A 25,217-nucleotide genomic window follows, 5' to 3' on the forward strand; every position below is an offset into this window, starting at 1 on the left:
GAGTTGTATTTTCTGGTTATTACATGCCAAAAAGTATCTTTACACATAGGATTTTGATTTTAGAAGATCAGTCTTTTGTCCACTCTCCTCTTCCCCTAATGCTGCATACATCCTGTAGTGTGCTCTTTAATGAATGTTATTAATAAAAAGCCCCTATCATTATGAATCTTTACTCTCACAGGCATTAGTTTTTCTGTGAGAAATCTTGAGGACCCTTTTTTGGACCAGTAAACTTTAGTTCTCTCTTTTGGATGTAGTCGAAATTGCTAATATTTTCTTTCAAGTATTTTATGTTTTTATGATCTTTTACATTAAGTCAGTGATCTATTTTAAATGAATTTTTCATAATTTTTTTACAAATTTAGGTTGTATAATATATTTGCCTACAAACATCATTTGTTAAAGATTATCTTTGCTTTGCTGGATTGCTTTATCAGAAGTTGGTTACAGCAGCTGGAGAGACTCCTCAGTTAAGGCCCTTTCACTCCTGCAGAGGACCTGAGTTTGTTCTCTGCTCTCACACGGCATTTCACAGCCATCCCTAATTCCAGCTGCAGGATCCAAAGCCTCTTCTGGCCTCTGCAGGCCTTCAGAGCACAGACATGCACACAGACATTCACACTTTATACATAAAAAATGAAATATGTATTTAAAAAAATAGAAAACAAGAGTTATAGCCAAAGAATCTGGATGGATGGGAGAGATTTTATCTAGTATGTACAGAGCCCTGGCATGACAGCAGCCGACATTTTTTTTAAGCTGAATGTATTCGTGTGGATGTTTTTCTGGTTCTCTAGTCTACTCATGTTTATGGACTCTTTATGCAGATGTATTGATTACTATAACCATATGCTGTCTTAACATCAAAGTGATGCATTTGACTTTTTTTAAAGCCATTTTTTTTGAAATCATTAAAAATGGTTTTAGCTCTTCTAATTTGATTCTTTTTAAGATAGATTGTTCTATATCTGTGAATACTGAAGGAATTTTTATAGAAATTTTATTAAATATGAAGGACATAGTTGGTCACACTCATAATCCCAGCACTGTAAGCTAAGGCATGAAGATCTCTACAAATTCAAGACTGGCCCAGGATACAAGGAGGTTCAAGGCTAGCCTGTACTACATAGCAGTCCCCTGTCTTGAAAGAAAAATGGGGGAAGAGAAGAGGAAAGAGGCAGGGTAGGGAGAGCTTAAAAATAAGAAAAAAAGTTTCATACCTATAGATGAGTTTGGGAAAGTTTGATACTTTTGCTAATCTATGAATGCCATATGCTTCTCCATTATTTAAATCTTTGATTTTTTTAGTTAGTGTTTTATCTTTTCATTATATAGACAATATATATATATCTTGTTCTATCTATCTATTAGATGAAATATCTAAATATTTCATCTTTTCTTGAGGTGAGACAGTATCTTGCTGTGTTGTGTAGGCTGGTCTCAAATTCATGAAATAACCTCTTCCCCCAGTTCCTCAAGTTGCCAGGCGTCCAGGGACATACCAACATGCAAAACATAGGAAAATTTCACACATCTTTATTATCTAGTTTATATTATTGTATATTATTGTTTTATATTATTGTATTTTTAAAGGTTCGGGTTTGCAGATTTGGGGTTTTGCAGTTCCACCATGTAAATTTTTTTTTACTCCGAACACTAACTCTGCATAAGCTCTACATTAAAGCACAAGTTTGGGCCTATATAATTTTTACTTTGTTTTTATTTCTAAGGTTTTACATAGAAGAACCTCCAGGGACACAGAAGGTTTATTTGGGAAAAACTGCTCCACCATCTAAAGTCATCCAACTTACAGATAAAGAACAATCAAACTGGACTAAAGAAATACAAGGAATTTCGGAACAGTGAGTGTCATAGAAAAAAGTCTCAGAGGTTAAGGCACACACATAGTACACAGACTGACATGTACGCAAAACATCCATACACTTAAATAAATACATTTTAAAAAGATAATGTAGTTGAGCATGATGGCACACAACTTTAATTACCATACTCAGGAAGCTGAGGCAGGAGGATTCTGAGACTGATTCAATCCTCTTAGCACAGTATCAACTCTGTGCCTCAGAGATGTGGATAAAGAGTGCCAGGGCTGGGCTTCAGCTCAGGATGTTCAAGGCCTGCTCAGTCCCTCAAGCCATTCAGAAGAAGAGAAAGACTGGAGTGTTAAAAAAGTATGCAGATTTTAATTGAAAGCAAAAAGAATCAGTAAGGAAGAGGTAATTATGTAAAGTTTATGTCACATACAAATAAATCAAATGGGCCTTTGCAGTGAATAACATACTTAAAATAGTCCTGTTTGGTGAGTTTCATAGTACCTTTTTTTTTCACTTCCTTTTAAATTTAAATTTCTCTTTATGTTTATTTTTGTGCCTGTGTCTAGCCTTCCTTGAATGTGGAGTTCTGCATTTTTACAGATTTTTATCTTATTCAGTCACAAAGACAGTGGAGAAATGGTGTACGGACTAAAATCAGTACCGTCAAAGGTTTTATAGCAGCAGTTCTCAACCTGGGGATCTCAACCCCTTGTGGTTGAATGACCCTTTTGAAGGGGATACCTAAGACTGTTTGAAAACACAGATGTATTTACATTATGACTCATAATAGTAAGAAAATTACTGTTATGATTAGCAATAGTAATTTTATGGTTGGAGGTCACCAGAGCATGAGAAACTAACTATATTAAATGGTCGAAGCATTAGGAAGGCTGAGGGCCACTGTTTATATTTATAGTGTTGAGAACTGCCATGCATTTGTTTGCAGTGATACAGGTGTTTGATTGTAATTGGTTTAATTGATGATTATCACCTGGACTGGATACATACTTCCTTATATAGATCTTTCTTTTTCATTCTCCCTTTAGATACCTAAGAAGAAAGGGAATAATTATAAATGACACATCTGCTGTTGTGTATGCTCAGCTGCTCACAGGTCGCAAATATCAAATCAATCAGAATGGTGAAGTTCGTCTAGAAAAACAGTGGTCAAAACAAATTCTTCCATTTGTTTATCAAACTATTGTTAAGGTAAAGTTCCCCAGCTCTCAGTGCTCTATGCTCTCTTAATGTATACTCTAACACAATGTATAAAAACTCCTTCCAGAAAGGTCTGTGCACACACCTGTAATCCCAGCTGCTTGTGAGGTGAAGTAGAAAGATTACAGGTTCAAGGTCTATCTAAGCAAGATAATGAGTTCAAGGCCATCTTAGGCATCTGGGCAAGGTAGCAAGAGCACATCTCCAAAGACAGTGTCTTAAAGGGCTACAGACACAGCTCAGAAACGGACTACTTGCCTAGTATTCATGAAGTCCTACATGTTTGAAGACTCAGCAACAAAAGAAAAAAGAAAAAAAGACAGTTACACTAATATTTATAAATAGAATAATGATTTATCAATGTATAATACAGCTTTTTAAACATAATTTATAAAATATATTATTTGGGGGTTGCCCAGATGACTCAGCAGGTCAGAATGCTTGCAGCCAAGCCAACAACCTAAATCCTATCTCCAGAACACCATACATGAGGACTTAGTCCCTGGAACCCTATGATAGAAAGAGAACCAGCTCCTACAAGTGGCCCTCTGACAAAAACCAAAACAATAAATGTTTCTGTTCTGGTTTGGGTTTTTAATAATTTTACTAAATGACTCCAAAGTATAAGGGTATTGGTACTGGTAATTAAATATGCTTCCTACCATGAAAAGATGAAACTTTTTCTCATATGCTGAGGGTGGTCTGAGTACAGATAGTAAGGGTGAATATCCCATCCATGAAGTTGTGGAGGGGAGTTGTAGTTTCACCTTTGCTGCTGCACTTCAAGCTTGGAGCGTATGCCCACATCTCATCATGGAGGCATTGTATCATCACATCATTACATGAAGGGAAGGGAAAAAGGGAAGAGAGTGCAAGGCTCTGAAAGGAAGGGGCCACATTGAGAGTCTTCTATTGCTGTCATCTCTCACTGTTATCCAGTGTCATAGACTGTTATGTATAAAAAAGAATTCATAGATGTTGGTACTGACAGTGGTTTCAGACATACACAGTGTGGAAGGAACTTGAAATCTAATCCCATCTCTTGGATAAATACTGCTGTATATTCTAACCCTGTAACTTGTGTTTCTCTCTTAATAAGCTATAGCGTAGTAATTAAGATCACAGACTGTCTGAGGTGGCTTCTTTGCTATGTGACCTTGGACAATGTTCATCCCCTTTTGTGACAGTTCACAAATGAGGTTAACAGTGAATGTCTACCCCCCCCCAATGGTTATGTAAGAAGTAAATGAACTAGATAAATGTATGAAGTGCCTAGAAGAAAGCATACTATAACAAGTCACTGTGTCTTAGATTTTGGTATTATTTTACAGAAAATCTTTATATTTGATATTTGCTAACATTTCCAATTTAATCCCCTAAGAAAGATCATATGCAGATTTACAAATATTAGCTGTGATGATTTACTCTTCTATTTCATTTTATATAGGATATCCGAGCTTTTGACTCTCGTTTCTCCAATATCAAAACATTGGATGATTTGTTTCCTCCCAGAAGTATGGTGTTTATGCTTGGAACTCCTTATTATGGCTGCACTGGAGAAGTTAGTTTCAATTTTCTTATTAACTTTTTTTCTTCTTTCACATTAATACAGTTCTTGCATCTTAAGTGCAAAATAAAATGCAATGCTAAAACGGAAACATAAGAAAGAATTTGCTCGTGTAACTTAAAAACACAGCATTTAGCTATAGTGACGAGCCAGCGATCAGGAGGTGGGAAAAAGAATTCAAAGTCTGGTGTTTTTTAATACACTTGTTTATTGGATTATATTTGAAGGAATTATAAATTATTATTATTTTAAGAAGGTTTTATGTACAAAGTTAATACATTTTTTAATGTATTGATATTTTTAATAATTCCACTCCTCCTACTGAAAAAAGTGCATACATATATGGAATAAGAGAAAATAAGAAGAGTCTGTAGGGGAGAGATTGGAGGTACTAGTAGGAATTCTGAAGCATACATGCTTATAGGCACATGTTTGTGTGTTTATACATGCATATTTTTCAAAAGCATAAGAAGCAAAGACACTCTGGTAGCAGTGAACACACAAAATACCCAGATCTTGACCTCTAAGATCATAAGACTTCTCTAAAAACTGCAGTTCTTCTCAATAAAGTACCTACCTGATTGTAGGCCTTGAGCAGAGATGACACGAAATAAGCTTGCTATATTTGATGCCAAGAAGTAAGAAGTGCAAAAAGAATGAAAGAGTCATGTTAGTGAGCACGAGAGGGAGGTGTGAAAGGGCTCCTATGGCCACATCCTAATGGTTTAAGTAGCAGGATAATGAAGTACACTAACAAATTAGAAGTTAGTGCAGCAAATCAGGAATTCATCATTGCATGGTGTTAATAAAAAGATAAACAAGAAAGCTTCTATTGTGGATATTGATCAGTGGTGAAGCACCTACCTAGCATGGGTTTGATCCCCAGACCACAAACATAAACACATGGAAAGGGGCTGGAGAGATGGCTCAGAGATTTAGAGCACTGATTGCTCTTCCAGAGGTCCTGAGTTCAGTTTCCAGCAACCATGTGGTGTCTCACAACCATCTGTAATGGGATCCAGTGCCTTCTTCTGGTGTGTCTGAAGACAGCTACAGTGTACTCATAAATAAAATAAATCTTTTTAAAAAAATAAGAATGTACAAAGGAAATGATGTCTTTAAGATATCCTCAGAGATTGTAGTACATGGTTACAACCCTAGCACTCAGGAAGCTGAAGCAGGGAGTTACCAAGTTTGAGACCAACCTAAATGAGTTCAAAGCTAAGCTGAAAATACACACTGAAACCTTGTTTCAAAATAATAGTAGTAGTAGTTGTTATTGTTGTTCCATGCATATAAATATGAACATAGTATACAAATATTAAAGACACATTTGTTATGGTATTAACAATAGTGAATCAAGGAAATGTTTTCAAATATTGTTTGCAACATTTTGGTAATTTGATGTTATCTACAAGGAAGTTAATTTTTATATGTGATTAATATATATTAAAGCAAATATAAAATAACTCATTCTTACAATAGTCTTGATTCCTGTTATAAATTATAAGAAAATTTCCATGTGTAATTTTATTGTTGTGTTCTATTTTAGAAGAGTAAAATTTAAATAAGGAGAAGCATAAATGAATGTAATAACAGATTAAAACAGTGTGGTTTCCCCCACCCCCAGGTTCAGGATTCAGGTGATGTGATTACAGAAGGTAGGATTCGTGTGGTTTTCAGCATTCCATATGAACCAAACCTTGATGCTTTAATACAGAATCAGCATGTAAGTACAATAATTAGTGTTGTTTAAAATAAACTTTTCTAGTGCTAGGATATTTTTCTGCCTCCTTAAGATTAATTTCAATATTTTAAGAATAAGTAAATGGGGTAAGGAGATAGTTCAGTCAGTAAAATATTTTTAATGAGGCATGAGGACCCTAGTTCATATCCCCAGTACCGCTGGATGCAGACTGAGCTTAATGCTAGTAATGGAAGATAAGACACTGGAGCTAGCTTTGTCAGCTAGCCGAGCTTAACTGATGAATGCCAGGCTCAATGAGAGATCCTGCCTCACAAAAGAAAAAACTCAAGTTGATGGCATCTAAGGAATGATACCAAGTTTATTTTCCACACATACACTGATATGCGTGTTCACTGATAAACATACACACACTGAAAGTGTAAGGGAAAAAGTATAAATCTATTCTCCCAAATTCATATAGATCTATTCATAACACTCTAACATAGCATGTTAAGTACCCTGGTTTAATCCATAACAATGAAACAGTATATACGTATATGTAAATCTTTAACAAAAAATGCAGAAATTACATTATTGTTTATGTTGTATTGATCAGGTTTAAGGCATTAAGCATTGGCATACCCATGAGGGAACTTTAGATATAGAAGACAAAGGTGTCCCTTAAAAAAAATCTTACCATTAGCTCTCTATGATAGAGAGAACTTCGACATGTCCAGAAGCCATCCAAGTGTCCCATTAGATGCATAAGCTGGGACTTTGTTTTACAAGTCAGTGAAAGTGGAAGAACTTGTGGTCCTTGTACACACTTGTCTAAAAGAACACAAAGTATTCCTTTCATGCTTTCTCTAATCCAGTATTTTAGCTATACTTTTTATGTTTTCTAGAATATTATTGGTCATTTTAATTAACCTTTAATTGCAACACAGCTTACAGTTCTCAAATGGAGTACCATTTATGCTTGGGACAGGACACCTGTACCAATGGCAGCCATATAAATAGGACATTTGCCCCAGAACACTAAATGGTAGTAACCTTGCCAATTATCGTAACTGAATGTGCCTCTGCACATTTCAAAGTACTTGTTAATAAAGTGATAGTTCTTACAATTAAGAAATGCCACCTTAATTCTTTGGATTTGTTTTACAAAGCATACTTGTTCTATATTATATCTGTGGTGGTCTGTATATGCTTGGCCCAGGGAGTGGCACTTTTAGGAGGTGTGGCCTTATTAGAGTAAGTGTGTCACTGTGGGTATAAGTTTTAAGACTCCTCCTAGCTGCCTTCTGAACATGTATGCTTAGCAAGAACTAATAGTGCTATTCCCTGGGCCAAGCATATACAAACCATCACATTCATCTAGATCAGTATCATTACTAAATCTGATGATACCTTGTTGATCAACCATGTTCTGTGTGTCTCTGTAACTATGGAGACAATATTTTAAGTAATACAGGCTGGCCTACATCACTGAGTAGCCAAGGATAATTTGGAATTCCTGATCCTACTTCCCTCATCTCGATCCAAGTATTAGGGTTATGAACATGTACCACCGCATTTGACTACTGACATATTTATATATTTTAATAGTAATTTAATATTCTAGCCCACCAAAAACAATTACTCATTAAGCATCACTATAGATACATATAATCAGTAAAATAATGGTATCTGGTTTAGTTCCTTACCAATCCCAAGACATTGATGTTATATGGTAAAAATATTCCTCCATTCAGCTACGAACGTAAAGTAAGACTATAAAGTGTTGGAGCTGAGAGTGTAGCTCATTTGATAGAGTTCCTGCTTAGCATACTTGAGGCTCCAGCACTGTATGAACCAGTTTAGTGGCCCAAGCCTATAATCCCAGAACTTAGGAGGTGGAAGCAAGGAGGATCAGAGGTTTAAGATTATCCTCAAGCACATAGCAAGTTTAAGGCCAACCTGAGCTACATGAAACAGTCTCAAATATATGTATTCTATATTATGCTATAATACATATAAGCTATTCATATAACTTACAAAGCATTAAAAATAAATAAAAATTAGTATCTATCCGTATGTATCATATAAGGATTGGATATGTTTGTTAATGCTAGTTGGTATTGAGTTTGTAAATTGTTTGCTTCTTGGTTAAAAATTATCCCATCTGATATTTTTTCGTTTGGTTGGTTTGTTTGCTTGTTTGTTTTGTTCTGCCACTTGAAATATTTTACTTTTTTAATTGAAAGTAGATTTTTTTCTTATAGTATATTCTATAACAGTTTCTCACTTCTTCTTAATTTTACACTCATTAACTACACAAGTTAAGTTTCCATTTATTTGACTGTGACTTTCATATAATAGTAAATATTAGTGGAAAAGATTTACATTCATATATAAAGGACACTTTTACTTTCCTCACTCATAACTGTTTTGATGATGCATTTATGTTTGACTTCAGTATGTATAGTCATTTTTAAGGTCTTGTTTTTATTCAAGCTATTTGCTAGCTAACCCTGCTTAAAATATGAAAATTAATTTTAAAAAAGGCTATGTGAAGAATTTTGTGTTTAGTACTTACAGAGTTTATTTAGTGAGACAGATTTACAAATTGTTTCTTACTCCTTCCTTCATCCTTGGGAAGTCTTTGTTTTAAAGAGAAAGAGAAAGGCTTTCAGATCCTTCAGGGGTGGGGTGGGGGCAGTAGTATCTTAACTGTCTTTAGATCTCAAGGGTAACCAAGTAGTACTTAATGTAGGCATGTGTTTCTATGATTGACCTCTTTATTTTTATATTTAAAGAAATACTCTATAAAGTACAACCCAGGATATGTGTTGGCCGGTCGCCTTGGAGTGAGTGGATACCTTGTTTCAAGGTTTACAGGAAGTGTTTTTATTGGAAGAGGATCTAGGAGAAAGTAAGTCTGTGTTAGGGACATTTGCTTAAAGTGGAAGAAAAATTAAATGATGGAGATTAAATGCTTACTATCTCACTATTGATTTTTTTCCAATTAATGACTGTGGACTAAGTTGCCTATAAATTCCTCCAGCAGTGGTTCTTTACATGAACGGCATATTTTTTAGATGCTTTCAAAGACAGTTTGTATTTTTAGCAGCTAACCTTGAAAAAAGGTATCAGAGGGTGTGTGTGAGCCTCAGTAATATACTTCTATGAATTTTGTTATTTTCCTTTTTTTCTAATAACATAATTGATTTATATGCTTTCTTAACTTGGATTTAAAAACCTGTCCTATAGTTTTTAATTACTGCTAATTAAAAGTAACCATGTAAACTAAACTGTAGAACAGTCAGAACTGAGCTTTTCTCAACCTTGAAAGCAGATGCTGAGTTTGGTGGTCTAGCTAAGCGGCACACTTGTCTGGGTGTGCACGCCTTTGGAGTCAATCCCTAGCACTGTTTAAAAGAAAAACGTAATTTTTCATTTTTGGACAAATTTTAAAAACACTTATATGTATATGTGATTTAAACTTAGCCCTCATGGAGACCATAAAGCAAATGTGGGTTTAAATCTCAAATTCAACAAGAAAAACGAGGAAGTCCCTGGCTATACAAAGAAGGTTGGGAGTGAGTGGATGTACTCGTCGGCAGCGGAGCAGCTTCTTGCAGAGTACATAGAGAGGTGAGTGCCAAGCAAGTGTCTCCCAGTCTCTGAGCTCAGCGTGCACTGCTTATTTGCCTGCCTCATTCTTGTTTGAAAGAGAGATTATGTCCTTCAGTAAAATGTATAGCATCAGCTAGGCATGGTGGCATACACCTCTAACCCCAGCACAAGGGAGCTACAGGCAGAAGGATTGGGAATTGGAGGCCATTCTTATAGGTAGTGCATTTAAGAACAACCTGGGCTGTGTCTCAGACCCTGTTTCAAGGGGGAAAAGTTGCATTAATAATAATTAGGAAATGTATTACCATTTTTATTAGCAAATGTTAACTGTTACCTAGGTGTATACCTAGATATATAGTTAATACAGTCACCTCTGATTTACAGCTTAATATTCTTTCTACCATAGTTTCCATCTTCCTTGTCATTGGGGATCCCTATATTGGTTTCACAGGGCTCTCATGATAAAGTACCTCCAGCTAGCTGTTGTCACCAAGGGGACTTAACTGTCTCACCGTTCTAGTAACCAGAATCAAGGTGTCAACAAGATTGTAGTCCCCTAGCTCTCTCTTACTTTCCTATTACTTGGCTTGTAGATTGAGCATTCCAATCCTCTATCTTAAGGTGACAATCTCTCTCCCCCCTTGTCTTTATATAAGCATTATCAGCCTGTCTACATTTCTCCTTTACAGTGGTACCAGTCATACTGGATTAGAGCCTTCTAATAGTTGTCTGTATTAGAACCCCATTTTGAAATAATATTATTTTAAATTTGTATTAGTGTATCGTGTGCATGCAGAAGAGACTGCACATACACATACTGAGGGAGAGGCGTGTTCCACCATGTGGGTGGGGAAGTCAGAAGACAACCTTCGAGAGAGTTCTTTTGGACCATTATGTGGGTTCCAAGAATTTATCAAGAGGCAAATGCTTTTATGCACTAAGCCATCCCCCTGCCTCAACATTCTTTATTTTTTAGAGGGTGATGGGAAGATTCAGATACATATTGCCATATGAAAATTTAGCTTGTTTCTCTACTCATTTCCATATTTCCTTAAAAGGCCACATCAGACTTCTTCTTCTTGGCCTTGAGATTGAAGAACATCTATTTAGTGTGGTCAAGGCTCTGGGCTTGGTCTGTGGCACTGCAAACAATAAAGTTTTTGCTTGTGTAGTTGTCACACAGCCATTGATTTCCAACTGTGAAAATTCTCTGTGAACTTCCAGCTCCTCTTCTTTCTCTCAGTTCCCTATAGACATGAATATATTTCCTCCCACTACTGTTTATATTATAAGTTTTGGTTAAATCTATAAGCTTTACAAGCTTATGATAAATATTTGCAGTTAGACAATATGATAATTACATTTCTTCCTTGCTCACATTTTCATTTTCAATCCTGTTTTTTTATTTGATTGTTATCTGTACACATTACACATACACATTAGCTGAGCCATAGACCCTGCCATACACATGAGGGGATCACTTTGTTCTATCTCTGTCCTAAAGCCTCTGCTTCAGCTGAGACTGACTGAGCTTGTCACCCAGCTCTCAGAGACACTATCATTGTGTCCCTATACAAATTCTTTATTTTCTGGCTCTCATTGTTTAATCTTTATATCTTTATATTAATTGTACATTATTACTTTAGTAATAATTAAGTACTAAAGTAATAATGTACAATTAATATAAATTTACTTGCAGTACTCTTGTGTCTGGGAGTATGTTTTTCTTTCTCTCATACTTTATTAGGTTGTCTAGGTAGGTTGCGAGTCCTAGATGGGAGATTATCCCACTCAGGATTTTGAGAGCACTGCTCCATTGTTTTCTCGTCTCCTTCATTGGCACTGATGAGTCCTGTGTGTTCTCCGTTGATGCTTTGCATTGTCATCTGTTTGCCTTAGGTTATTTTATGTGTCTGAGTACTTTGTGTGTGTGTATGCCTGTGTCCTACTCGTGTGCCTCATGTCCATGGAGGGTCAGAAGATGGTATCTTTGCCCCTGGAACCAGTTACAGATGGCAGTGAATCACCATTTGGATGCTGGGAACTGAACCTCCATCTTCTACAAGAACAGCCAGTGTTCATAGCCTCTAATCATCTCTCCATCCCCTTGGAACCTATATCCATGTTCTGGACCCTGTCTGTTAATTCTGTTGACTGATGATATATGCTTTGGTACAGATATTTTCTCTATCTCTTCTATTGTTTAGCCCCTGGAAATGATAACCCTTAAATTCTGGGAGACTACCTTATGATATTTCTTTAATAATTGACAAAACTCAACATTTTCTTCTTTCTGCTGTTTGTGGGACTCCTGGATTGATAGATCTTCTTGTCTCTTCTTTTTCTAATCTTTTTTTCATATGGCCTACTCTAAGAGACATTTTCAGTTTTATCTTGGTTTTTGATGGTTGGTTGGTTTTGGTTTTTTGTTTTTAAGGACAAGATCCCCTCCCCTGAGGCTGGCCTGAAATTTGTAATCTTCCTGCCTCTGCCTCCTGAGTACTGGTATTATTGTCATGTATTAATATCAATACACTCACACATACACAAGACACACCCCTTATGTTTTGGGGTGCCTGCAGAAGCCAGAAGAAGACATCAGATCTCCTGGAGCTAGAATTACAGGCGGTTGTGAGCTGCCTTTTTTTTAATTTCCAATTTTCTCCAAATTATTTTTTTCTCCTCTCTTTGATTTATTGCACCTTGTATGTCAAAGGGTTTTTTTTGTTGTTGTTGTTTTTTGTTTTTTGTTTGTTTGTTTTCTCCACTTCTAGTGCTTCTTGATGTCTATTTAACAAGGATGTGCCAAAAAGCCTGTTGGGAATTTAGTGCACTTGAATGGAGTTTATTACGTGGAACATTATTATTTCTAAAAATGTATCTTATTCTAATATCATTATGCTGTGTGTATATCTTCTCTCTAACTGGCTAACTTTTCCTAGAGAGGTATCTTTTAGCCTTTTTCTTGCATGATGGATGTAAGGAGCTATACTGACTGCTAGTATTCTGGGAATTAATTGGGTAAAATGGGTTTTGTTGCCCTGTGGCTTCTGTGATTACTTCCCACCCACCCCAGATTTTTCTTAGACTGAAGGATCTTTTCCCCTGGAATGGCAATGCTGCTAGCAGCCCTCTCTGCAAGCATTCTTCTGGAATTGTGTGGATAATGAGAACTGCCTTACCTAGAGTCATGTTCTCTTTTCACAACATTGTGTCTGGTGTAGGAAATACGAAGGCAAAAGCAACTTGCCTGCCCTGTTCCAGGACAAATCTGAAGGGCTCCCCCGGTTTGAGATCTTTGTGGGACTGGCCATGAAATTCACTGAGAACAACTCTCAGCTCCACATCTTCCTGTTTCCATTGCCCAGTTCTGCTTGTTTTCTTTTCCCTTCCCACAAGTATTGATTTCACAGGTCTCCCCTACACTTGTGCATGTCTATGTCCTTCTCAGAGTCTGCTTCCTCAAGATGCTATGCCCTGCATGCTGTATAGTTGCTACCCATGCATGAACTCCACACATGCTCAGCACCTAGCCTTTCCTCCTTGTACCATCCCTACCCCCTCAGCTCTCTGTCTCTGCTATAACCACAGTTAGAGTATTTCTTTGCTAACCTGTCTAAAATATAACTGCAGCTATTTTTCAAGAGTGATAGACAAGTAAACACCTATTTCAACTGTATGCTATATGCATTTTCAATATAAATGCTATTAAATATTCCTGAAGGCCATAATTCCTGAGGGTTTGCAGATTAAAAAGAACAGACTTTTTTTTTTAAAGATTTATTTATTTATGTATACATGTACACTGTAGCTGTCTTCAGACACACCAGAAGAGGGCGTTAGGTCCCATTACAGATGGTTGTGAGCCACCATGTGGTTGCTGGAATTGAACTCAAGACCTCTGGAAGAGCAGTTAGTACTCTTAACCACTGAGCCATCTCTCCAGCCCCAGTACAGACTTTTTTGATTACCTATTTTTTTCAGTTGTGTGAGTCTATGCTGCTGCATAACAAAAACGCAGTTCACAAGTGAGATCCTGACCTGGGAGTAAGAAACTTGCTTTTAGTGCAGTTCATAAAACACTAGGCAGAGGTGTTGTGACCTTTTTGTGACTAGTGGCTGCTCTCTCATCTCTTGACTGGCCCTGAAGCTTAGTCTGCTTCTTCCTGTCTATCAGTTCAGCTAAATCTCATTTCTCCAATGTCTAACGTCAAAACATTTATTCCCAGATCCTATGGCATTTCATGCCCCATTTTTTTGGTTTTTGGTTTTTTGAGACAGGGTTTCTCTGTATAGCCCGGTTCATCCTGGAACTCACTCTGTAGACCAGGCTGGCCTCAAACTCAGAAATCTGCCTGCCTCTGCCTCCCAAGTGCTGGGATTAAAGGCGTACGCCACCACTGCCCGGCCTCTTTTTTGGTCTGTGACCAGTTTTCTACTTCATTGTCATCTTAGTGGACTGAGAAAGGGCAAAGATGTGTTTAACCTCCTTGGATGTACTATAGAACCTTATGTTTATAAAAGAAATGTAATTTTGAAGAATGTCAGAAGAAATTTGTAAACTTTTAATTTGCATATGAAATGTTCCAGCTTTGTTACAAAAATTGAAAGTTAACTTTGGAAGCTAGTCTGGTTATTATCCTAGCACTGAGGAAACTGGAGCAGGAGGATTATAAACTTGAGATTAGCCTGGGTTGCATAAGAAGCCCTATCTCAAAAAAGGGGGAAAAAAGAACCTACAAACACTATTTCCATGCATCTAATTCCTCACATTTTAATCAAAGAAAACTAAGTCATAATTGGATTTTTTAAATAATTGAACTTTTTCTTTCTCAGCCAATGGGAATTTTCTTAGAATTACAGGAATATTCTGGCTAACCAACCTTTCAGTCTCATTCCTTATTAATAATATTCCTTAATAGTACTATAGAATCCTCAGTATTTTTCACATGTCCCCATTAGAATACAAAATCACTTAACAGGAAGTTTATGTGAGGCTAATTGCATATTGTAAAGCAATACTCTATTTTTTGTTGACTAGAGCACCAGAACTGTTTAGTTATATAGCAAAAAACAGCCAAGAGGACGTGTTCTACGAGGACGACATCTGGCCTGGAGAGCACGAGAACGGGTAGGCTGAATGTGTGGTGCTTACATTGCCCTGTAGTTCAACTCCAGGCTTTCTGTTTGAAAGTTCAGCTAATGTTACCTTTCATTTTATATTATTTCATGTTTGGTTTAATTACTTAAATCTGATAGTTCACAGGTCCCAGAAAGTTCTTTTTATTAGATCCTTAATATAAACCTTCAGAAATTTTTAATCAATGTGAAAAAATTACTACTGTTTTTATTGTAGGGCTGAGAAAGTTCAAGAAATTATTACTTGGCTGAAAGGACATCCTGTCAGTACTCTGTCTCGGTCTTCTTGTGATTTACACATTCTGGATGCAGCCATTGTTGAAAAAATTGAAGAAGAAGTTGAGAAGTGCAAGGTACTAACTTTGAGGAACCCTGATTCCTGATACAAGCTGAGGTTAAAGTGAATAGCATGTTATTGGTTTTTTATGTTTCAGCCGACTAATGTATGTACTTATGGTTATGATTAGTAATCCTGTAGTAGTTCCAGCGACTCTCAGGAAATTTACATGAATACCTGTAAATAGACTTCAGTATACAAATATAAAATTTAAAATTTGTTTCTTTGTAATAGTTCTAATCTCATAACTCTAGTTGCAATAGAAAGTTTGTGCATGAATAACAGTGATGATTCCCCCATCCTTGTTATTGTAATTACATTCTTTAAAGACACAGTTCAGAGCTGGTGAGTGAGGTGGCTCAGGTGGCCATGTGCCTGATGACCTGAAATCAACCACTGAATCCGCATGGTGGGGAAAGAACCAACTTCCCAAAGGTCGTCCTGGAGCCTCCATATTTATTCCATGGTACACAGGCATACACCTTCACACACTGGAGTGCAGTCGCACACAGGCGTGCACACACTAATCTCTTATCTCTTTATTCTGCTATCTCAAAGCAGCAGACTTCTGTAATTGACTCAACCTATTTTATCCATTTTAACTAAATGGTATAATAGAAGTGGGTTGGTTATATTGGTATTTTTTAAAAACTTTAATTCCTCTTAATTTGCTTTGTATTAATGATGCCATGATAACACACTTTCTTTTTTGAGTTAATAGAAAAATCAGTCAAGACTTGTGCTCAAAAGCCATTCCTACCATATTGAACTTAAGACTCTTTTTCAGTGTTTTAATTTTTTCATGCATCCATTTCATCATTGGTATATCAGTAATAAAATACTGCCTACCTCACAAGTTATGGTCATCAGTAAGATCACCTGGGATACATGTTCTTTTCAGGCCTGGGAATGTGACTCAGTCTATAGAGTACTTTCCTAGAATATACAAACCCTGATTTTATCCCAGCTCCACATAAAGCCAAGAATGGCAGTGCACACCTATAATCCCAGCACTCCAGAAGAAAAGACAGCAGAAGTGGATGTCAGAATTATCTTGTATATGCCGGGCATTATGGCGCACGCCTTTAGTCCCAGCACTTGGGAAGCAGAGACAGGTAGATTTCTTGAGATCAAGGCCATCCTGGTCTACAGAGTAAGTTCCAAAACAGGCAGGCCTATAAGAAGAAACCCTGTCTTAAAGAACAAAAAAAAAAAAAAAAACAACAACAAAAAAAAAAACAGATTATCCCATATAATGGGTCAGAGGTTAGCGTGAGCTACATATGACCATGTCTTTTTTTTTTTTCTTTTTAAGGAAGGAAGATAGATCTGTTTACAGTACACAGCTGCTATTAATGGTGGTGGTAGTATTAGAAAGAAAGGGGGGGGAAAAGGAAGGAGGAAAGGAAGGAAGAAAAGAAAGATCTACTTATACAACATAGCTGCTAGAAAGGAAGGAAGGAAAGAAAAAAGACGGCCATGCGCTCGTAGTGTGCAGCTGTTATTAACAGAAGTGTAGTGTTTGGCTCCCATGGCACAGACTCAGAAACTGTGATGATCATCATGAAAACCAGAAAGAAAAATTACAGACTCCCAGTCAAGAGAATTGTTTGGGTCAAACTTTGTTTTGTCTTCAACACTATGACTTAGACAAGGCTGTTAACACTGAGATAACACCCTTAGCCCTAAGAGTTTAATTATTCAGGCCAGGGACTAGAGAGATTGTTCCATGGCTTGTTGTTGGTGCTTATAGAGAGGACCTGGGTTCAGTTCCCAGCTCCCACATGGTGACTCCAAACCACTTATAACTCCAGTTCCAGATGACCCAAGGCCCCATTCTGGCCTCTGTACATACTGCATGCATGTGGCTACTTTCATATCTTCAGGCAACATCTATATACACATAAAATAAAAATAAATATTTTAAAAATATATTCAGGCCAATGGGCTCAATTGGACATAAAGGATTCTATTGTGGCTCCCACTTATGACCCCAGAACTTGGAGGCTGTCATGCATGGGTCAGGTGAGCAGGGGAGGTAGAGGTTGTTAGAAAGGTAACAGCAAGTTTCAGACTCATGGAAGAGGCTCTGTCTCAGACAGAAAAAGAAGCATGACAGAGGAGGACTTTTGATACCCTCCTCTGGCCTCCCCTGTGCCTTGGGCCTACACCCAAAACAGCACAAAATATTTTACTCATTTTTTATTTATTTTGCAAACAAAAATACGTACACAAAATTGTAGTTTATTATTTTTATTACAACATATAAATCAGAAAGAGTTTAAAGCTTATTTATGTGTAAAAGGAGTATAATTAAGAGTTTTAATGTGTTATTACAGTAATAAGGAAAGAAGACAAAATAAATAAAATGTTCTGAAAATGATACAAACTTCTTTATAATATGATGCCATCATTAAATTAGCGCATCAGTGGCTTTTAAGGTAGGATGTGCCTCAGTGGTAGAGCACTTACCTGCATGTCTAGGATTTGGATTTGATCCCTCACACTGCAAAAATAAGTGAGTTTTCTTATTAGACGGTCATTCTCATACTGGAAGAACATTTTTAAACATCCATGTTCTACCCAAGAGCAATGCTTCTTAAACTTTAAGGTACAAGTAAATCACCATGGAATCTTGGTAAGTATTGGTTCTGAACAGCCAGATACCATGGTACACACCTGTAGTCCCACACTTGAATGTGGCCACAGGAGTAGGGCCGTAAATGTAAGCCCAGCCCAGCCTTGGCAAGTTCCAAGTCAGCTATGGCTACATAACAATACCCTGTTGGAAAGAAAAGGAAGTAGGTCTGTTCAGTTTGATATGCAGAAGATGGCCTATGCAGAACCTCCAAGCAGTTCCTAGTTTCCTGAGTTCTGAGCAGGTGCGAGACTAAGTTGTACTATATCTGCAGTTCTGATAGGTCCCTAGCAGATAATATAAGAAACTACATTCTAAAGTGCAAAGCCAAGCCAAGTAACACTTGTTTAGGTGTAACTATTCTTGGCCTGGAACCTTTATTATTTCTTTTTCTCCAGTTCTTATAAAAGTTTTTATTAATTTTTTCCTAAATTTTAAAACTTATTAATTTATTTTAATTAAAAATTTTTAAAAGCAAAGTTATATATACTTATATGTAACATTGTCATATTAGTAATTTTTTTTCTTGTATATCAGTATAAACTAAGTTAGTTTTGAGGGGAGTGGCTGTTAAGACAAGGTTTCTCTATAGCCCTGGTTATTGTGGAACTGGGTCTGTAAACCAGACTGACCTCAAACTCAAAGACCCACTTCCCTCTGCCTCTCAAGTGCTAGGATTAAAGGCGTAGGCCACCACCGCCCATCGCAATGTGTTGGTTTTAACTATAATTTGTCACAAGTTTAGATAACTAGACCTTCAGAAGATCCCTGTGAACTTGACTGCAGGAGCTGTGGTTGTCAGGTCTAGGTTCCAGAGTATGTCAAGGAGACCATGTGGTTATGAGAACTAAATGTATTGTACATGAAAATGGGAATGTGTGTGACCAGGAGCAGCAAAGGCACAGACGGGTACCTCACAAGTTACATCCCAAATCAACCTATTTTTAGTTGTTTTGGAACAGACTCTAGGTTTTTACCTATGCACATTTCCCCATTTCTCAGGCTGTACTTCCCAGCCTTCCTCATGGTCAGGTGTGACCACAAATGTAGTTCTGGTCAGAAACCTGTTGCTCGCAGAAAGGCTCACTGACAACTCCTCCCCGCTGTCTAACTTACTCTTTTATCACAAGTTTTTTATGTTTCTACTCTCTTCCCTCCTTTCTAAAAGACTGAAATATGATAGCTTTGTTAGCTAGGTTAGTCTGTCTTACGAGCTTGAGCATGGAAATCTATTTTAGCCAAGCTAGAAAGAAAAGACAATCATTTTATCCTAGGAATCCAATCCTTTTCTTCCTTCCTCCTAATTCTTAATGTATGTGTATGGGTGTGCAGTAGGGGTCTAGATTGTTTTGTTTTGTTTATATATTCTTTTTAAATGACAGAATAAATTCCAGTCTGTTGCATCATATAATGTTGTTATACATAAGTGTTTTATACTTTTTCTTTCTTTAATACAAATCTTTGTTAGTATAGCATGGTAATAATACCTATAATCCCAGCACTTATAAGGCTTGTAGGAAATCATCATGAATTTGATGATACCTTGGTTACAGAGTGAAACCTTGTCTCCAAAAAACTTCTGTTGACTTTTCTATACAATTCTTTTTAGAGAAAAAAAGTATACAAAGTTCAAAACAAAATATAATTTTATGTATTAAAAGTAAGTTTTTTATGTTATACTTAGTAATCTTGTTTCATGGGTTAGGCAGAGCTCCACATCAGATGCACCTACAGCAGGGATAGAGACATAGCTCCAAGTAGGGTCCTTTTCTGGCACCTCTAAGGACCCTAAATTAACAGCTAGCACTTGGCGGGGGACCTGCCTACTACTTCTTACCTACTCGTGGGGGTAAATTAATTTGATTTTCTCCCTTCTCAGGACTGCACTTGAGTAGTTTAAACAACTAATCTGCAGTATACTTCTAACTTTGAAATTTTCTTTCTTATACTTCAGAACAGTTTACTGGGGCCAGTGAGATGACTCAGTGGGTAGCACTGTTTACCATCAAGCCCAATGACCTGAGTTCTAATCCCCAGGATCCACGTGATGAAAAAACAGTATTGATTCCTCAGGCTGTCCTCATATCTCCCCATCTAGGCCATGGCACATGTGCACATATGCATGCATACACACACACACACACACACACACACACACAGAGAGAGAGAGAAATAATAATAAATTAGACATAAATAAATATATTTTAAGTATTTTACTTTTAAAAACTTATGAATAAGAATTTAGGAGCATGGCATGTACCTTTAATCCCAGCATTTGGGAGGCAGATATCTGTAAATTTAAGGCCAGCCTGGTTTACATGGCAGGTTCTAAAATAACCAGATCTACATAGTGAGACCATATTAAAAAAAAAAAAAAAATTAAGGCCAACACAAGGGCTTAGCAGGTAAAAAGAATTGCCACCCAATGGAGTTTGATCTCCATATGTAAATGTAAAGGAGAAAGCCAACTCCACATATAATGATAATAATACCACCTTAAAATAACAAGATTTAAGAAATTAGGCTATATTTATCTTACCATTATGTATTTCACTCCTGCAGTTGCAAAACTTTAGGTATTCTTAATATTAAAATCTTTGTTTAGCTTTATAAAATTCATAGATGTTGGAAGTGGTGATGGCTTTATAATTTTCTGTCTGAATTCTCTTCCTCAGCAAAGAAAGAGCAACAAGAAAGTCCGGGTGACAGTGAAGCCCCATTTGCTGTACAGAGTAAGTGTCTATGAAAGGGCTCCAAGAGCGGTTTGTACTCTGCATGGTGGCATGCCTGCAGTCTCAGCACTCAGGAGACAGTCAGAAGACGCTGAGGTGGAGGGTAACTGAGGCTGTGGAATAAGTCTGCAGCTCTCGGGGCTGTATAGTAAGACCATGCTGTAAAAACAGAGAAGTCATAGACATTAAAATGTCCCTTAGAATACACACCTCTCCTCTGTTCAGCCTTTAGAGCAGCAACATGGAGTCATTCCTGATCGAGATGCTGAGTTCCGTCTCTTTGATCGTGTTGTAAACGTGAGAGAGAGCTTCTCGGTACCAGTCGGCCTTCGAGGAACCGTCATTGGAATTAAAGGGGGTAAGACTTCAGTACTGGATGTCTTTAGTTGTGTTCAGATTGGGAAGGAGAACATAGATTTGTGTGGTATGTGCATCTAAGCAGAAAATAAGTCAGCGAAAAGGCTGAATCCTTTTGTGTTTCAGCTGTTTTTACTTTTTTATTGTACTTTTCAGAGAAAACTTTCCTATCTCACATAATCATCTCAGAAGTGGTTGAAAGGAGGAGAGCTTGTCAAGAACTGTTGACAACTTGATAGTTTATATCACACTAAAATTATGCAGGGTCTCAGAGGGTCTACTTATAATTTTATGAAACTGAAAGAAAAATTTTATCATGTCTTAAACTTTTGTCTAATCTTATTCATAGGTTTACCGTAATTTGCATTGTAATATATAGGTTTGAATGAGCCTTGTAATCTAGAAATCTCTCAATACACACAATGTTATTTACAGTGAAAAGATTTTAGGTAATTATTAATTTGACTTTTATGAGTACAACTAGATTATAGCCAGTCCTAGTGGTCTACACTTGTACTCACAACACTTAGGAAGCTAAAGCAGGAGGATCAAAGCTAACCTTGGATACATAGAGAATTCTAGGCCAGTAGAGACTCCAGAAAGAGACTTTGTCTGAAAAATGTTTTAAATGGGGCTAGGGAGATAGTCTGTAAGTGCTTGCTACATAAGCATAAAGACCCAAGTTCCATCCCATGAGTTCATAAAATCCTGAGTGTCTTGGTAAGGATTTCTATTCCTATGATGAAACACCATAACAAAAAGCAACAGGGAGAGGAAGAGGTACTCCACTAAGGGAAGCAAGACAGGAACTCACACCAGGCAGGAACCTGGGTGCAGAAGCCGTAGATTAGCATACTGGCTTGCTCCCCATGTGTATTGTACATGGGTGCATATGGAGGTCAGAAGACAGCTTGTGGGAGTCGGCTCTTGCCTTTTATCATCTGGGGGTCCAGGGAGACCACTAGGGTCATCAGGCTTGTCATCCCTCCACAGTTCTTTTTAAATAAGCACAATAGTCAAGCAGATATTTCACCACAGGAGATATGTGCAGGAAAAAAAAAGATACTGCCAAACCCCAGCTAGACTAACTGAAGTGAATGGGAGGGTGGTGGCGCAGCTTGGTAGGTAGGTTGTTTGCCAGTATGCAGTGGAGCTCTGGTTCAGCGTCTAGTGCCACAGGCAACATGGGTAGGAACACAACTTCAGAGTCATCCCTGGCTCACATACTTTCAGAGACAGCCTGGGCTACAGCAAGCTTTACCTCAGAAGAGAAAGAAAAGGTAAAAGGAAAGAAAGTAAAGAAGTGACCAGGTGCCACCAGTGTCATGGAGTGAATAGAACTCTCCTACATTGTCAGTAAGAATTCAAAAATGATATAGCCACTTTGGAAAGTAGTTTGGTGTGTTCTTTTAAAAAAAAAAAAAAAAAATTTTTTTTTTTTTTTGAAGAGAGGTATTTTTATTTTTTTGACACAGTTTCTTCATAGCCCAGGCTAACCTGAGACTCATACTCTTTCTTCATTTGCAACCCAAGTATTGAGATTAGTTTGTGCACTAACATGCCTGGCTTCGTCTGTTAAGTTTCTCTGTGGCATGCCCTTGCTATGCAGCCAAGACTTCCCTGGAACTTAATATGTAGCACAGGCTGACCTCAAACTCAAAATCCTTCTGCCTCAACCTCCCAAGTGCTAGGATTATAGGTTTTCTAATAACTTCCTTTTCTTTTTAGGTTTTCTTTATTCTGTGTGTGTCAGGCCATGAGTGTGTACATGGAGTGGGGATGTGTATGCTCACTTGGGTGCCACAGTGTGCATGTAGAGGCCAGAGGATTATTTATAGGAATCATTTTCTCTACCATTGGGTACTGGGGATTATCATGTCACCAGCCCCTAAGTCCTTCAAATGTGAACATACACCAGCAAGGCTAAGTCATTCCATTCCTACATACAGACCCAGGACAAAGTAAGATGTGAATTTACACCAAGCCTTATGAGATAACGAAAAATTAGAAAAATCTAAATGCTTGCCAGTAAATGAATCAATACATTATTGGATAATATGCAATGAAATGCTTCTCAACAATATAAAAAGAAAAAAATGATATATTTAAAATGGATGACTCTCAAAATAATTGTGCTGATAGAAGCCAGACAAAAAAGAATATGAACTGTATAATCTTATTTACTTTAAATTTTAGATATATGCTGTAATCTATAATGACAATATTTTAATAGTTTCCTGGTTACTAAGGGCATATGCATTGCAAAATGACACAGGAGACTTTGGGAATAACTATCTTATTTATAATGGTCTTTTGGGTAATTGCATATGGTAAAATTGACTAAATTATACAGTTTAAATATGTATAATCTATCATGCCAATTTTATATTAAAATTTTTAAATGAGCCTGGGAAGTGGCGGCACATGCATTTAACCCCAGCACTCAGGAGGCACAGATGAGCAGATCTCTGAATATATCTCTGAGCCTGATCTGCAGAGCAAGTTCCAGGACAGCCAAGGCTACACAAAGAAACCCTATCTCAAAAAAACAAAACAAAACAAAAATTTTTAGTACATTCCTTAATACCTAGTAATTTCACTTCTAGGGAAGGATTAGCCTACATAGAGGAGACATTTACATGATATTTATAATAGCATTCTTATATTGTTAAAATCATAAACTAGGTGTTCATAGCAGAGGAAAGAGATAAATGATTGTATATTCATGGAGATATATATATATATATATGAGAAACACTGAGATATATTCAGGAAACAAGACTGAGTATCATCATTTTGAAACAAGCACAAGTGTATTACAAGAGTATATCCTCGATGGTAGATAGCTAGTTATAGACAGACAGAGATAGAGATGGATGATGCTTAGAACTTGTAAAACACTATATACATTATTTCAGACATGTCCATAGCTAGTAAAAATGTAAGGGGGTATATAGGAAACCAGATTGCTAAGGCAAAGGTTATAGTTGCCTTTTAAAGATAAGAACATGATGGTCTTGTAAGGCATTTGTGTTGTTTCCTGCCTTGGATGATGGACAGTGTACTGTTACATCTTTCTTCATATTTAAACAGTTTTTGTAAACTTTTAAAATAAAGCAAATGCTTCTGAGCATCCTTAAAAACGTATTGCTGGTTCTCATTGTACAGTTTTTCAGTCTGACTCCTTTCTTCATCTTTAACAGCTAGTAGAGAAGCTGATGTACTATTTGAAGTATTATTTGATGAGGAATTTCCTGGAGGCTTAACAATAAGGTTTGTATTTCCAAATAATAATTGTCCTCCGTGAATGCAGCCTCTCTCTGATTTTGTCTTCCTTATAGATGTGTGTGCCCAGTTTGACATCGTAGTTGCTATAGTGTTAAAACAGTGAGTACCTGTCTTCTCTCTTGATTTTTCACTTAAGCCAAGGAGATTCAGCAACTGATAATGGTAACTATTAAATTAAATGTGACAAGTGCATGAACAGTGGTTAACTGGGAAGAGGGGAAAGAATAGAGTGAGAAATACTCAGGAACACAGGATAGAACATGCAACAAAGAACATGTTCTGGTTGAATGACTTCAGGAATAGAGCTGGCTGAGTTCAAAGACATGTAAGTCTTTATCATCTAATGTAGTGGAGTTGTAGGTGCTGAACACGGTCATAGTAGCTTGGGGATTGAATGGCAATATAGATGGTAACGGAGACAGGAAACCTGAGTTTAGAGGATAAAAGCAGCAGTTGGAAGTTATCAGATTTAAAACAGCAGAGTTGAGTTGCTTTCATTTTAAAGCATATGAGTATGATATCACTTTGAGGGAACTCTAGCGCAAAGTTTGACACTACAGGAAGTACTAGCAAGGATGAGCTCTGTCACTTACACTTCGTAATATCTTCATTTGTGATGAAGATTACTAGAATATGAGGAGGAAGAAATAGAATCATTTTCCAGCTTTTCTTTCTAATTTAACTGTTGGGGGCCGACTTTTAGCAGAAAGCAGCTATCAGCTTTGCAGCCATCTTGAGCCATATACCCTGACATGTGACTTGGATTACAATAGCCTACAACAGCTGAGCACACTCCGATAATCT

The 25,217-nt window shown here is 37.1% G+C and overlaps 1 protein-coding gene across 1 annotated transcript in view; it reads left to right on the forward strand.

The window, feature by feature from the left end:
- Xrn1 (5'-3' exoribonuclease 1) overlaps positions 1 to 25,217 on the forward strand; it is a 97,705-nt gene that overhangs the window by 43,080 nt on the left and 29,408 nt on the right. Inside the window, exons 20-30 of the mRNA XM_034483748.2 lie at positions 1,731 to 1,862; positions 2,879 to 3,041; positions 4,498 to 4,611; positions 6,248 to 6,346; positions 9,103 to 9,218; positions 9,794 to 9,940; positions 14,964 to 15,053; positions 15,279 to 15,414; positions 20,712 to 20,768; positions 20,994 to 21,126; positions 24,329 to 24,398. Of these exons, the coding sequence (XP_034339639.1) occupies positions 1,731 to 1,862; positions 2,879 to 3,041; positions 4,498 to 4,611; positions 6,248 to 6,346; positions 9,103 to 9,218; positions 9,794 to 9,940; positions 14,964 to 15,053; positions 15,279 to 15,414; positions 20,712 to 20,768; positions 20,994 to 21,126; positions 24,329 to 24,398 (1,257 nt within the window). The remainder of the gene's footprint in view (positions 1 to 1,730; positions 1,863 to 2,878; positions 3,042 to 4,497; positions 4,612 to 6,247; positions 6,347 to 9,102; positions 9,219 to 9,793; positions 9,941 to 14,963; positions 15,054 to 15,278; positions 15,415 to 20,711; positions 20,769 to 20,993; positions 21,127 to 24,328; positions 24,399 to 25,217) is intronic.

This window comes from Arvicanthis niloticus, chromosome 21 (genome assembly GCF_011762505.2).
Source record: "Arvicanthis niloticus isolate mArvNil1 chromosome 21, mArvNil1.pat.X, whole genome shotgun sequence".
NCBI lineage: Eukaryota > Metazoa > Chordata > Mammalia > Rodentia > Muridae > Arvicanthis > Arvicanthis niloticus.